This window comes from Equus caballus, chromosome 1 (genome assembly GCF_041296265.1).
Source record: "Equus caballus isolate H_3958 breed thoroughbred chromosome 1, TB-T2T, whole genome shotgun sequence".
Taxonomy (NCBI): domain Eukaryota; kingdom Metazoa; phylum Chordata; class Mammalia; order Perissodactyla; family Equidae; genus Equus; species Equus caballus.
The window spans coordinates 173,965,186-173,980,904 of NC_091684.1; the positions used below are offsets into that span (position 1 = coordinate 173,965,186).

Sequence of the window (15,719 nt, forward strand, 5' to 3'; positions counted from 1 at the left end):
TAAGCCACAATATCATCACTTTATTCAAGAGATAATCAACTACAATACAGGGCTGACACTGACAAATAGCTGTACACAAAATTATATAAACTAGCTACATTTTCCAGAAGAGACTCCGTCATTGTAAACAAGGAAGAGAAACCAGGATATTGCCTAAAGGACTGCCGTGTTTCAAGCAAGTGTTCCCACACTCCCCTGAGAGTGACGGTGGCCTCAGGTGGAGGTGGTCCCATTAGCAGGAAGAGAAGGAGGCAGCACCCATGCAGCAGCTGTGCCTCCTGGCCCTGCCAGCGCTCAGCGGTAGGCCTTGCTGAACTCCTGGAGGGCCCAGCGCTTGTTCTCAGTTGCCTGCTTGAGTTGGGTATACTCTTTTACCAGCCTGTCGAACTCCTCCCCGAGGACCTCATAGGTGTTCAGGACCTGTCGGGACTTCTCCATGTCCTGCTCTTGGAGGCGAATGGCCCCCTCCAAACGGTCCCTAAGAGCCCAGGCACAGAAGATACAATATAAGGATCTGGCTCCTCAGAAAGCAGACAAGAATGGGAACAGGTCAAAATGAATGAGTCTGGAGACTGTCAGAACGAGCTCTGCCAGGCTCTTGGGAGTTCTCACCTAATGAGACGATGAACTTCCACTTTCTCGGCAGTGTAAGTGTCAGACAGAATCTTCAGCTCCTCCATCCTGACAGAGGGAAGAAAGAAATGTCAAGCTGAGGAGCCCTGACAGCAGCAGAGTTAGGAATGAGACACAGTACCTGCCCATGGTCAAGGTGTGGGCTAAGGAGTGACAGGATAAACAAGGTCATACTGAATTCCTGAGCAATTTATCTCACAGTAAAGCACCTATTTCAGAAGGCTTTAAAATGTAAGTCTCCAGAATGTTGAAAGTTTTGGGGTATTCCAAAGGCGAGTACTGTTGAGTGACATTTACTAAATACCCACAAGGTGCTAGACATGGAGGAGAGGAAAGAGAGACGAGGGCGAGGGTTGGAGGGGGTGGTGTGTGAGACAGAGTCCCTTAGATCCACAGGGGTCATAGCTCACCTCAGCTTAAGGATCATGGCACTGCACTTGATCTCCAGGTACTGGGCATTGATGCGGTCTAGCTCAGACTGAGTCTTCAGCCGGTGCTCCTGAAGAAGCCTCTGCAGCAAGGCCAGGCAGCGGAGAAGCACCTGAGTCCCCAGGAGGCAGGAGGAAGAGGACATAAACAAAAGATGGTAGAAAAGAAGGCAGATCAGAAACCTGGGCTTCTCCAAAGGTGCCCCTGGGGTCAGGGTAAAAGATACAGCAGGCTACCCCACTGCCCTGACAAACCTGGGAGTAGGTGGCACTCTTCTTCTCCAGCAGCACCATCTGCTCCTTCTGCTGGCTCTTGGCATCCTGGCACTGCTGCTTCTCACCCAGCAGGACCTCTGCCAGTTTCCACACCTTTGCTGCCTTCAGGGTTTCACTGTCTGAATCTGAGCAAAGAGACAGACGACTGGACAGGAAAACCCTAACTGCTACTCCCATCTAAGGCTGTTTTTCAGTGCCCCTATTCTACACCTAGCCCTACAAATTCTGTCTTCATCCAGGTTTTCTTTGGATGTCTTGTTAAAAACAGTCCGGTTCTCGTAATTGAGTTCTCTTCACTCTTACCTTTAATTCCAGATTTGGTGCTTAATTCCTAAATCACAGAAACAAAAACAAGGGGAACACGTATAGCCTGAACTTTCCTCCCCATTCCATTCTGATTCTCCCGAGAAGAACTCATCCTTCTCTGCAGCCAGAGGACACTCCCACTTACTACCTTGCTCAACAAAAGAAGTCCTTACAAAATCTCTTGCTTTTATTCTATCAACAAGAAAACAAACAAATAAGCATCTCCAATGCCTCCCAGCTTCTGTCCCAAATTGAAAATCCAAATACACTATTCTCAAAAGAGCAGACCAGGAGCCCTGAAGGCCAGCTGTGAACAGGGCAGGGAGAGCCAGCACTCACCTGAACTGGGATCATGGTAGCAGAGAAGGGCAAAACATTTCTTCTTGAGCTGTTCCTCCACTTCTAGCGGGAGCTGAGCTCTCATCCGCACAAAATCCTACAGCCACAGAAACAAAAAAAGAGATGCAAACAGACTGTTGGAACTAGGAAGATCCAGCCAATGAATACATGATAACAATCTCAATGCTAACCAAAGAAAATGCCTCAAGACACATCAGGGAGTTTCACTTTTACCCTATTAAATCAGCAAAGAATAAAATGACTGTCAAGATCACACGTTGATGAAAATGTGGAGAACCGGGGCACTGGGAACGCCTTTCTGGAGAGCAGTTTTACAGTATCTACTAGTGTGTTCTACATGTGTATTCCCTGACCCGGTAATCCCACTTTGAGTACTAACACCCAGGAAATAATCATATTAAAAAACGTATGAACTAGCATGTTCATATCAGTGTGGTTTCTAAGAGCAAAAATGTGGAAAGAACCTTGAATTGATATCCATCAATAAGGTTAAGCAAATTATGCTACATCCACACAGTGGAATCCTATCAGGGATCGAAACTGCTGATATAATAAGAACAGTGAGCACTATGTGTCTGGACACTGTGCTAAGAGTGCTTTAGGAGGTATCATTTTATTTACTTTTTTTATTGACTTGAAAAAAAGTCCAAAATATATGCAGTGAAAACAGATTATACTCTCTCTATAATCATGGAGGGGAGAATACCATTTATGTCAAGCTGTATATAATAATACTGTATTTATTTCTAGATGTAGTTGTATTTCAGCTTTTACTGTCTTCTGTGTAACATTTTCCTTATTTATTTGAGTTTGGTCACCATGAACGTGTATCATTTTTACAAAGATAATAAAGCGTAACAAAAAAATATTTAAGTATATTGGAGAAATTAACCCATTTTGCTTCTTTGGTCCCAATATCTGCCCACTCCCAACCTCTGAAGGTGGCATGAGCTCCAGAAGGTCTGCCTTCTCCAGCCCGAGCACCGGAGGCATCTCCCTCTCCTGGCTAGGACCTAAGAGCTGTGTCAGTTCAGTCACGAGTAGCCGCTGTTCAAGGGTCTCATGAAACTGAGAAAGAGAATAAAAAACAAAAAGAGGTTACTGTGAAACCTCTCCCACTCCACCTCCTCCATCTTCTCAGACCAGTTCTCCACACATTTTCAAAGTCCTCAAACATGTCATACCTTCAGATAACTTAGCTGCCAGGGCCTTCCCCTGTCAATCTTTCTTTTCAACACTCTGACATCACACCTACCTCTTTCCCCATAACTACAGTCCATTTCTTTTTTGATAACCATATTCAAAGCTCTTCTTTCCCCCAAATCATATAATCAGACGAAGGTGCAATTGGCCTGGTCATTCCTATAGCTGGTACCCAACCCCTACTTCATCTCTCCTGCCTCACCTTTTTGTCCTCAGAAGTTAAATTTGTGTCTTGTGTCTTCACATAGTAGTCCACAAGCAGCTCTTGAATGACTCTCTGTAAAATCTCAGACCTCAACCATGTTGTCTTATGTAGCCGAACTTCCTTCCATGCCTAGAAAACCCAAAAAATGCCAGATAGGAGCCTCGCTCTCTTGGAAGACTTTTCCTTCCTCCCTCCTCCCAGGGTTCTTACCTGAGCCTGCTCCTTTGCCAGGGTGAGGCTTAAGCCACTCTCGTCCACATGCTGTGAGAGACTCAGCAGAAGTTTGCTGAAGTGCGGGTTCTGTAACAGGTCCTCTTCACTCAGGTTGCAAGGAGGAAGCTGTTTGCTGCACACTTAATAGGATGTCCCCCAAAGGGACAAAAAAGCAAAGAAGGTATGGACTCTTACTTTATATAATCGAGTGTAACTCTTAGCTTAACATTCACTTCCAAAAAACCCCTAGGTTTTTGGTAGAGAAGTTTTCTAAATCTAATGAAATTTTTTTAAAAAATATACAAATAAACTAGAGGTAATACTCAAAGTAACAAGCATTTATATTATATCCAAGGATATTAATCAAGAATTAGGGAATGAGCCTCTAATAAAACTAAGATTTTAGAAAATGGAAATACAGTTGGGAAGTAGTAGACAAATAGAATCAATTAGGGACCTGTTAGTAGGGGTCACCACAGTACCCAGAATGCCTCATTCACACAGAATGACTAGAGTTCTTAAGGAAGGGGAAAAAACACTTGTAAAGTTCCAACTTTGGATATGATCTCTAGTTGCATAAGCAAGACTGAGAGAAGGTATACTCTCAAAAGTAAGCAAAAAATTTAACTAACCAAGTTCTCCTTATTGTCAGCAGAGTTGAGTAACCCATGTGGATGCATAACAGCACATGCTTGAGAAAAAGTGCAAGAAACTGGGATTCTCTGGTTATTCCATATACTCAAGGGTCTTTCTTTCTACCTCTTTTCCCACATGCTTTCTGCTGGAGTATTCTGTTTTACTCCTACTTGCAAAACACTCGAATTTTCATTCTTTGGACCACCATACCCAAAGTCCTTTTAGAGAATAAGAAATCTCTTTTTTCCCCTGAGGCACTGAAGGATCAATATGGAAATGATCAAAATGTAGAAGATTCAAGTTCTTGAAGGATTCAAGATACAGAAAGGATTTGAGATATGGAAAGAATTCAAGATATGGAGGATCTGAGATTTTAGAGAACAAGAAATGAGAAAATTAAAGACACAAGAAGGAAGGAAGCCTTCAAGGAGTTTGCTGGTCACCCTTATCTTCATGATATGCTTGCTGACACAGCATGGGAGCATCTTGAGTTTTTCTCTTTTTTTCCCCCAAAGATTTTACTTTTCTTTTTTCTCCCAAAGCACTCCAGTACACAGTTGTGTATTTTTAGTTGTGGGTCCTTCTAGTTGTAGCATGTGAGATGCCGCCTCAGCATGGCCTGACGAGCAGTGCCATGTCCGGGCCCAGGATCTGAACTAGCGAAACCCTGGGCCGCCGAAGCAGAGTGCACAAACCCAACCACTCGGCCATGGGGCTGGCCCCGCATCTTGAGTTTTTAGTCTACTGCACAAGTAGGTACTGAACAGGAGTCAATGTAATCTGTTTTCTAATAAGAGTGTTTAAGAATCTTCATGTATTCTAGTTTCCCCCGAAACTTAGGCTTCAGTGAGAGAAATCATACTGGTGAACATTATAAATCCTTTTTATTATAGAAGGCAAGAACCTGGATAAGACCTTTCTGGATAAGTCATCAACCCTCTTGCAAACGGCTACTCTTACCTTGCTGGAGTATTTCCACTCCTTCTCCAGGTGAGCAGAAATCCCCGGACGCCATCTGAGTTTCTTGGGATTCCTTCTCTGCGGAACAGAGTGAAAGAAAACAAAACGATGAATAAACTGGCTGGCTGTTCCAGAGAAAACTACCTTGGGTTGGAATTTCTGTTGTCTACATGCTGAGGAATCATGGACGCCTCTTACAGAGAAGGACTATATCACACATCCTGAGTCCCAAGCTCTTACACAAGTTTTAGGGACAAACAGACTTACAAGTGGCAAAACATTTTGCATTCTAAGCAAATAAATGTTTCCACTTGTTCCAAGCTGTCTAAAAAGGAGCTTCCTTAGGAAAGAAAACTTTCCAATTCACTAAACAGAAGGATGTCCCCCTCCCCCCACCATTTCATCTAAGTTAGAACTGAGCTGCTGCTTTCCAGTTAGGAGTGAACTGGGGAAAGGGAAAAAAAAAATCAAAGTCTGGTTTTTTCCCCAGTCAAATAAGTCAGCTATCAAATTCCACAATAGTTTCTGCGCTTCTTTAACTTGTCCTTTCATCTAAGATCTGTTGGTAGTTTTTGATCATTAACTCTAGAAACATCCTTCAGGAGTGACAAATCATTCCACACTTGAACAACAACAACTGGTTTTCACATAACAGCTTTAGTAAAGAGCACCTGGAGGAAGGAGCACGACAAGAAGACTGACAGGGAGGTCAGTGCCAAAGGAGGAACGCAAAGGGGTAGTTAATGCGGCTGAGGCCGGGACGTGAGCTCTCCGTGTTGTGCCAGAACACGGAGTACACTGAAAAGAATGACGTCAACACAAAGGCGACAGTAAAGATGGGAACAGTTTGGACTCCGGAGACAAAATTTTTCCCCTGACATTATTTTCCCCTTTTTTGCCCCACCTCCTCCTCTCTGTATCAACTCCAAAGGTCAGCTGAGCCTCCCAAAGCAGAAGAGACATAGAGGGTTATGATTTAACACTTCATGTTCACAGAACATTTGGTTTACTCCCTCGTTTTATGAGTAACATCAAAGTAACTACTCATTTGTTTTGTAACCTGGTCTAGAGGGGGACGCAGCTGAGGAGTCAGAATGCTAGGACTTAATTTGCAGCTCAGCCGCTGCTTCTGTGTGAATTGAAGGGAAATGCTTTTTTGTGCCAAACTTTTTTCCACCTGCAAAACTGAGATAACGATTCCGGCCTTGGATGAGACATTAAGAATTAATAACACAATCGACTTGTCAACAAAAGCCACTACTTAGTTAAGCTCTGTGTTTCAGCAATTCTGTTTATCATAGATCTAAGCCCGCAAAAGAAAGTTCTGCAGGCAAATTTTGCACACAGAAATGAGGACCAACCCAAATTTTTAAAAAGTCAGCTGTTCTTCCCTGCCTAAGGGAACCGCCCACTTGGGGTTTTTTAGGGCGCTTTTCTTTACCCTTTTAAAATGTTACAGGGCGTGGAAGGTGGCGGCAATCAGGCTCGATTCTCCACCCTCTGCACTCAGACGTGTTAAAACGCTGCTACAGGGACCCAAGCATTTAAATGTTCTGACTCAGGCGTCTTTTAAATTCTTAGAGCTGTCTTTACACGCTGCACTGAACGTTAAATTGATTTTACAGGTATTTTCACAAGATGTGACCCTTACAGGGCCCGAGATGAATCAAAATGCGGAGCGGGCTCTCCGGCGCCTACTTTCCTTCCGTCTGGGCAGCCAAGGATCCCCAAGGGCGAGGGCGGCCTGGGCGGCCGGAGACCGGGGCTGGCCGGATTGACGCTCCCACCGCTCCTCCTCCCCGCAGCGCCGCCCGCCGACCCTCTGAAGCAAACCTGCACACCCGAGGGCAGCGGAAGCTCCCGAGGCAGTGCGGAGCCTCGACGCCCGGAACTCCGCCCGGCCCGGGCCCCGGAACCTCTCAGTCGGGCCGGGCGCAGGGGCTGGGGGAAGCAAGGCCAGGAGGACCGCCTGGGAGAGGAAGGGGCAAAGGAGCATCAGAGGCCGCGTGGGAGGGGCGAGGGGCGTGGCCACGCCAGAGGCGGGAACGGCAGGCCCCGCCCCTCGCCGGGCGCGCACCTTCAGACCCCAACGGCTCGCAGCCTCGGGGTTGGGAGTCCGGGCGGGGAAGGGGAGCGGTCTGAGGAAGGCGTCTTTGCCCTCCTCCGGGGTACCTCCCCTTGTTAAGAGCAAATGTCGAGAAAATGGTAATAATTGCTAACATTTATTGAGGGCCTCCGTGAGTCAGGCACTGTGCCGAGGGTTCTACCTGCCTTGCCTCGCTTCATTTAGCTCTTACCGCGTCCTACGAGGAAGTCATTGTCGTACCCATTTTACAGAGCGGGAAACTAAGGCGCAAAGAGGCTAAGGGACTTGTTCAAGGTCGCGGCTTGCAGAGTCTGGACCTGACCCGGTGGCCTCAACCCTCCCAAACCTGCCGTCCACACGGAGACTGCGGGGCTCCTCCCTCAGGCTCCGCCCTCCAGCGCTGCGCCGCCTCCCGCTCTCATTTCCTCTTCCAGGCTCCTCTGCCCTCTCCTTTCTCTCTCATCCTTCATTGACCTCTCGCTCTTTCGTTTTTAAAATTGTATGGACATGTATTGTTTGCTTAACAAGAAGTCTAAAGCTGAAGGTCCCAAGGCTTTGTACAAGGTGTCAAGGTTCTTTGCAGTTCTCTTTGCATTCGCCTCCTGGTCACAAGGTAGCTGCAGAAGTCCAAGAAGTACATCCTCTCAACACCATCCCAAGCAGGAAGAGGGAGAGCCTTCTTCCTATACCAGTCAGGGGAGAAAATCTTCCCCAGAAGCACCATGTCTCACTGGCCAGACTGGTCACTTGCCCATACCTAGACCAATGAGCTGGATGTCTTCCATTTGCCCCCCAGGTCCGCATTCTGCTCCTCGACAGCCTGTGTAGACAGTAAGGACCACCTGTAAGGACTACCTGTAAGGACTTCAGGGTCCCCATATTCCCTGACTGGTTTTAGCCAATGGGGGATCCCAGCAGTAGGTCAGAGGGAGAGAAGACAGTGCTGGGAGGAGGGAGACAAATCCCTGGCCTCCTCCCTGGGATGGACCTCAGGCTGGCTATGCACTTTGACCAAAGGTCATTGAGCCTCTCAAGGGGGTCCCCCAACCTCTCTCTGTCTTAAACCTGACCCCCAGCCTCTTTTCAAAGTTGACTAGAATCTAGTCATTAGGTGAATTATTTCAAAAGTAATACTTGATGCTAAGTAAACTGCACCAAGGTTATCGAATCTGCTGCATCAGAGAAACAGCTGATAGTCTGGGGTGGTGGGGAAGGACTCTCAGGGCTGGGGATGCTGAGTGGTAGAGAGTTTAACCTTTTCTTTTAGTACTAACTAGAGAATTCTACCAGCAATACGTGGGGAATAGTGTGATCCAGTGTGGAAATTTTATATCCCTGGTCATCTTGTCAGCTGCCACTTTTCATGCTTAATATTAAAGTGCTGTCATTTTCTGAGGCTTTTAAAAATCATTTATGCTTCCTCAGCTCTGTAGTGCAGCATCATTAAATATCAGGCATAATGTCCCTAACAAACAGCACTTGGAACAAAATAGCAAGCATGCTTTGGTGACTCAGAGCTGATCAGAAATCAACTGAAATTTCATGTCTCATATTTGTCAAGTTTTCCAAGACGGTACTACAAAGCTTTGGCTAAGCAGCTCTCAAGTACTTGGGAGGATGAGGAGGTGAAGGGTGCAGAGGCCTGTGTTCAGGTCGGAGGGTAGAGGAGTGAGCCATGGGAAGCCTGGAGTTGGATCAAACCTTCGTATGTTCAATCTCTGTCTCTAACAAGCTGTGTGACCTTGGGCTTCAGGTTCCTTATCTGTCGAAAGGAGGAAATAACATATTTCTAGCTCCTCCAATCTCATAGTGTTGATGTAATGATCAAATGAGATAATGGCTGAGAAGGTGCTTTGGACAGACTATCAAAGTGAGGTGTTTTAAAATTGATACTTATTAAGCACTTATTAAATGCCTTGGGAGAGACACAAAGATAAAGACGACCCAGTCCCTTATGAAGAAGTTCATAATCTAGTTGAGCAAGTAAGACATGCACATGAAAAGTAAATAATACACTGTGGCAAAAAGGTGGCAAAAGAGCAGTTTAGATTGTAAATACTAGAGAAACTTCTACAGAACTCCTTCTGCAGGAATGGATAGGAAAGACCACGAAATCTTACCTTAGCTGGGCCTGAAAGGAGAGAAAATTTGGATCATTTAGAACGAAGGAAACATCCCAGGAAGTGAAACAGAGACAGGGAGTCCAAGCTGCATTCTGGGTCCAAGAGGAGACTGGACCAGCTGAAGTGAAAGACTTAATTTGCCAGTTCTACATAAGACTAGAAAGTTGAGGCCATAGACCATCCTGGCAGTTAAAACTGCAGCAAAAGACTGAAAAAGGACCTGACAATCAGACACCATCTGGTGTCCTTGAGCAAGAAAGAGCTGCAAGAGAAGCCCTAGAATTCATGCTCTTTCTCTCTCCTTTCCCTGCCTCCTTCTCTGTGTTGCAGATTTTTTAAAAAACAGCTTTATTGAGGTATTTTGGCATACAATATTTAAAGTGCTCATTGAAATTAAAGTATTCGGTTTAAGGTTCATTAAGTTTTGACGTAACTATACATCTGTGAAACCATCACCACAGATAGTTCACCAAGATAGTGAACATATGCATCATCCCCTAAGTGTTTGCTTCTGCTCCTTTGCAGTTCCTCTTTCTGGCCCCTCCCAACTACTGATCTGCTTTCTGTCATTATAGATTAGTTTGCGCTTTGTAGAATTTTATATAAATGCAATCAAAGATGTACTCTTTTTTTTTTTTTGGTCTGGCTTCTTTCACTCAGCATAGTTAATTTTGAGATTCATACATGTTGTTGCCAGTATCAGTAATTCATTTTTTTAGTTCATCTTTTTATTGCTGAGAAGGAGTACAGAATCCTCTTTAAAACCTTAACTTGTTTGGGTTTGTACATAGGAGCTGCTTCCTCCGTGACCCCAAGGTACCTATCTCAGTGCTTGGCATACAGAGGCACTTATTTGTTGAAAGAATGAATTTTTGACCACCCCCACAGTGCTAATACCTTATATAGTTTTGTTTGTTCCATGGAACACTTGGCCTTTATAGGCCTGTCTCTTCATCAATTTTGTTCATCTCACCTTCTGCTATGCCATATGCAAAATACAATCACTCACTTCTTAAATGTTCTTTAATGATAAAGCCAAGAACATGCTCGAGTAGTCCCTGGCTGGACTCTGTTGAGGGGGTGGCGGGTGGGGGGATAGGGGGCAAAGGGTAGGGGTATAGACACATAAATTAGGTGTAACTCCTGCCCACAATCTAGCTCTACCTTCTTGAAGACATTGCTCTTGATCAAGTCTTCAAAAACTACTCGTGTATAGCTTTTTAACTTGATGATAAATGTAAATGGGAGTCTGAGAAAAAGTCTACTTAACCTTTCAGACTCGGACATTCCTTTGCTGCATTGTTTAGAATTACAGAGAAGAATGGAGATTTGCTGAGAACATTGCAGGGACTCTGCCTCCCATGCTCTAGCCGGGAAACAAAATGGTGCTCCAAAGGTAGAGATTTCAGGTGAGTATTTGGTATTCTACTTACCAAACTAATGGAAACTTCTGAGTAGAATATGTTCTGACACTGAAAATTTGGGCTTAAATAACCAGTTTCAAAGCTGGGACATTAAAATAGCTATTGGACTGTGGAACCACACTTAACTGTTTAGAAGATTTAGCAATTGTTTAGAAAAATTAAAAAAAAAATAAGCTGTACCACTTTGAAGGTATCTGAAGGCAAGTAGCGGGAATATATTATGGTATTATGGACCCAGAAACTAGTTTCAGGAATAAAAAATTTTACAGGCAGTCAAGAGATTTTAGAATTATTTTCAAGGGTGTTCACTGGAAAATGAAGGTATTCAGAGCCACAACTATTGATGATTAAGCTAGAAAATTTCATGCCCATTGTAAGTACATGATTTCAGGAAAAAACAAGTGGATAAAGAAAATATGTAATCAACCTATGACATCAAATGAAAATTTTAGAACAAATGTTCATAATGTGCCATTTTTGTAATTGCTTAACCCTTCCAAGGGGATTTCAAACCCAGCCCCTTGTGGCTTCAAGGGTTACCTGTCTGTTCATGGAAACTTTTGTTATACAAACTGGAATAAACCTGGTTTTGCTTTGAGACACTGTTGTGAACTAGGATATAAACAAGGCCTGATAGGAAATTTTGGAGCTCAAAGAAAAGCTGAGAAATTTGGCTCAAAAAATGGGACAGATTGGAAAAATTTTTACCAAAGCAATATGAGACAGTAAAGGAAATTGATTCAGAAGAAGACTAGTATCATTTTGAAAAACTAGACATGAAGCACAACGGGTGCAGCTCTTGTTATAACAGATCGAGTGTGCTGCTGTAATGCGAAAACATGTGCCAGGCTGATAAAAGTGTTTCCCTGGATTTTAAACTGATGATGACACTGTCTTATACTGAATTGCATATGAAGGAGATTTTCTCTTTTTTTTCCTGCTTTTTCTCCCCAAATTCCCCCAGTACATAGTTGTTTATTTTTCAGTTGTGGGTCCTTCTAGTTGTGGCATGTGGGACACTGCCTCAACGTGGCCTGATGAGTGGTGCCATGTCTGCGCCCAGGATCCGAACCGCTGAAATCCTGGGCCACAGAAGCAGAGTGCGCGAACTTAACTACTCAGCCACTGGGCTGGCCCCGAGATTTTCTCCTTTAAAAATTGTATCAGAACCAGTAGGAGAAATAGAACAACCAAAGGGCATTTGGAGTTTCCTGCTTGCGAAAAACATACATTATAACTTTTGAAAAACCTCCTGTGATTAAGGTGTAATGTCAAAAAAAGCAAAACTCTGAGGAAGTTAGCAATTTAGTATACAGTACTTTCTCTCTTCCAATTACCAAAGAGAGATTTTGCTAAACTAATTTATAGTACACAACTGTGGTAACTAAGTAGCTTAATTATTACACCTAGGTTCCCCACGACTAGATTGCCTTATAAAAAACCCAGGTGCAGATAATTCTGGAATTGATGCTTTTCTTGGGCAGCATTTCAAAACTATTTATTGGTACCTTCAAATGATTAATAGTGGGGAGGCTCCACGGATGGGGAGCCCATCGGGATAATCCAAATCAAGGGTTACTGACTCGAAAGTCTAGGGAAGGGGCCAGCCCAGTGGTGCAGTGGTTCAGTTTGCACGTTCTGCTTCAGTGGCCCAGGGTTCACCAGTTCGGATCCCGGATGCAGACCTACATACCACTTGTCAAGCCATGCTGTGGGAGGCGTCCCACGTATAAAGTACACGAGGATGGGCATGGATGTTAGCTCAAGGCCAGTCTTCCTCAGCAAAAAGAGGAGGATTGGCAGCAGATGTTAGCTCAGGGCTAATCTTCCTCAAAAAAAAAGAAGAAAAAAAGTCTAGGAAAGCCAGGCATTAGGAAAGCCAGGCAGGTAAGCAATGTGTGAAGGGCACAGATGAGAGTGGTAGGGACTGTGACAAACTAAGAAGAGAATACATCAAATAATGGAGCAGCCATCACTCATCTCCAACCAATCACTGCCATGTGGGAATGGAATCCCGGAGGTGAGAGATAGCTCTTCGTATACAATATCCAGATTTTTCTGTGAAATCTCCTGTATTGTAAATGTTGGCAAGTTATTTTATTTGAAACAGCTTGTTCTTATTACAGAGGCAGTACACATGCATTGTAAAAAAATAGAGAATGTAGGCCAACAACAACCAAACATATTCTCACCACTCAGAGGTCACTATTGCTGACACCTTAGTGCATATCATTTCAAATGTTTTTTTCATAAATATATAGACATTTTATAAACAAAATATGATTACCCTGTATATATGGTTTGGGAATGGGCATTTTGTTAAAGATTTTGACTTTTCCATCTCAATAATTTTCACCTCATCTTCCCCTGTCCAAATTAAAATTTTTCCAACTGACCCGAAATATCTCTTATAGAGATCTATTTAAACCAATAGGGAATTTTGGACCATGCATTGTATTGTTATTATATCCCTTAAGTCTCTTTAATCTAACAATTTTGACTTTTTAAAAAATCATACTGACTTGCTGAAGAGAGCTGGCTAGTTGCCCTACAGGATGCCTTACCTCCTAGATTTGTCTAGTTGCTTCCTCCTAGTGTCCTTTACTTTGTTACTCTATCCCCAGTATTTCCTGTAAACTGCAAGTTATAGCTCATACTTCTTCTGGGAGTGGGAAGCAGCTAGGACATGTACTAGGTTGGGTTATGTATTTGCCTCACACCAGAACTGGTCTACCGGTAGATTGATTCCCAGAAATGCGTGATGACAGTCTGACCCCTCCAACATACAGTCACATTTCTGGCCTCAAGACTGTAAACTGATAGTGTTATCTGGCCCTACACGAATGACCAGTTGTCCACCAACCATTTCACATATGGTTTTTAACACCAATTAATAATCTTTGCCAGAAACAAAAATTGTATTCAAGTTCACAAAATGCTGTTTTTCCAATTCTATCATTCTTTCTACATTAGCTGGCCCTTTTCACTCCTCAACTAGGGTTCAAATTAATATTATAAAAAATAACTTCCAGTGTGCCAAACTCAATGCATTTGGGGGCAGGATTTAGCCTATAGGCCATCACTTTCTGATCTATAATCAAAGCCAGACAAAGTCTCACTCCTCTCATCTGTCCTCTGTGGCATTAGGTCTTTTGTTTGTAACACTCAATTACTTTGCACTTATTGACATGTTGCCTGTAACCTTCTCAAGGCATTTTGTGTGTATTTGTCTCCCTGGCTAGACTGTGACCGCCTCAAGGGTGGGGACTCTCCTGCAGTATATTCCGTTTGCTTCTCCTAATGTACTTTTAGAGGTACTTTGGCAACTGCTAATTCTAGTTAACAAAAAAAGCACTAGTAAGAACCAAAAGTTTTCGTAATTGTCTCTTGTGTTCCCTGACTTTCCCACTAAAACTTTCCCTAATGCTCTATCATAATGAAGTGCTTATCTCAGTTACAGTTTACTTCTGCATAAGAGTCCCTGTGATGGGGGGTGGGGAGGGAGAGGGGAAATAAGCTCTTTATTAGTCTGCAAAACTTGGGACATCATTTTCCAGCTTCGTGACTGTAGGTAAGTCCTATCATCACTCAGTTTTTATTTCTTCGTTCAGTAAAATGAACTGACTGGGTTATCTCTAAACTCACACCTGGCTTGGCTCTAACTCTCTAGGACACAAGTCTATCCGTACCTTTTAGATGTTCCTCCTAACCCACCTCTCCCTGCTTGGATAGCACCTTGGCTCCCTTCACACAGCTCAGCCCTGTCCTTTCTAAGCTTAGGTGAAGTAAAACCCATAGTGGGCAGAATTTGCCTCTGACTCTCCTACCACCAGTTAGACTGGTCTAATCTATACATTCCAGGAACAGTTTGCTCATATTTCTCAGGTCAAACCTTCAGTCCTTCACAACCAAGGCCAAATGTGGATATCCCAAGGGCCCTACACAAGCAGTGGGCACAGCAGAGGCCCAGTCTTAGGTTTTCCTTTGCTGCAAGGGAGGAGAGGATGGAGAGGACTGTGATTGGTTAGACACTTGTCCTTGTTGTGGAGCCTCACCATTAGGGCTCTGAATGACCCCAGGCCAGCTCTGGGATATTGGTCCTTCTAAAAAACAAAATAAAAATGCTCACTGGTTTTTTCCCAGTCCTTTTAGTCTCCTTTCCCTCTTTTTATTCCCTTCTATGTAGGTACAATCTCAAGGACCTCATCCACCTGGCTTCACATGCCTGGAAATAGCTCTTTCTCTACCTCCTCCTTGACTAAGGAGAGTCTCCAGCCTGATTATAAATGGAACCTTACCATTTCCCTGGCCTTGAAAGCTCCAGGTGGTGAAGAGGGAAACAGACACGTCTCTTAGAAGTAAGGCAGAGAGAGAACCATCACCAGCCTTATTCTTCATAAACCACATTCGGGCCTGTAGCAAACAGGGCTGGCTAGAGCAAACAGCCTGAGTCTGCTGTGAAAGCCTCAGCCCTGTCCTGTACCTCTCATCTAAAGAAACACAAAATGGATCCATAATTCTTCCATTTTCCTCCTTTCCCCATTCAGGATTAGTGGCTATTGATGAAAATCAGGTCCCAAGCTGGCCAAACAAGGTCTGCCTTTTGCTGTATCCTTGGCAGCACCCTATGAATCTTTCAGTATCGATTGTGAATATTAAATAGAACTATTAAGATGAGCAATCTCCCAGTGAACAGGAACAAGGGAAACTCTTGTGATGCAGGGTACACGTGGGAGCCTGCCAGTGATGCGGTGGGGTGCCAGGGCCTGCCTTCCCAGGGCCTGTCCTCAACAGATGTCAGCACTTGTTTTTCCTCAGGAAGGAGAGAGTTGTCCCGGTGGTAAGAACAGAGTCTTGGGGAGCTCC

The 15,719-nt window shown here is 44.1% G+C and overlaps 1 protein-coding gene and 1 long non-coding RNA gene across 8 annotated transcripts; one reads left to right on the plus strand and one right to left on the minus strand.

Annotated features, from left to right (window-relative positions):
• On the minus strand, positions 1-7,713 carry HAUS4 (HAUS augmin like complex subunit 4). 7 transcript variants are annotated; one of them, XM_070272746.1, is made up of 10 exons: positions 7,518-7,713; positions 5,221-5,298; positions 3,622-3,764; positions 3,409-3,540; positions 2,937-3,071; positions 1,983-2,079; positions 1,317-1,462; positions 1,044-1,174; positions 613-681; positions 1-478 (listed from the first exon to the last, which is right to left on the minus strand). In XM_070272746.1, the coding sequence occupies exons 2-10, from the start codon at positions 5,273-5,275 to the stop codon at positions 295-297; spliced, it is 1,092 nt and encodes a 363-aa protein (XP_070128847.1). In that variant the 5' UTR covers positions 5,276-5,298; positions 7,518-7,713; the 3' UTR covers positions 1-294. The 7 variants fall into 7 exon arrangements, with proteins under 7 accessions (XP_070128847.1, XP_014588992.2, XP_001494677.1 ...); XM_014733506.3 differs by lacking the exon at positions 7,518-7,713 and adding an exon at positions 7,054-7,256; XM_001494627.6 differs by lacking the exon at positions 7,518-7,713 and adding an exon at positions 7,062-7,228.
• Positions 7,285-15,370, plus strand: LOC111768761 (uncharacterized). Its single transcript, XR_002801275.2, has 3 exons — positions 7,285-7,425; positions 10,707-10,838; positions 15,040-15,370. It is a non-coding gene; the product is annotated as an uncharacterized lncRNA (long non-coding RNA).
• Positions 15,371-15,719: the final 349 nt, after the last annotated feature.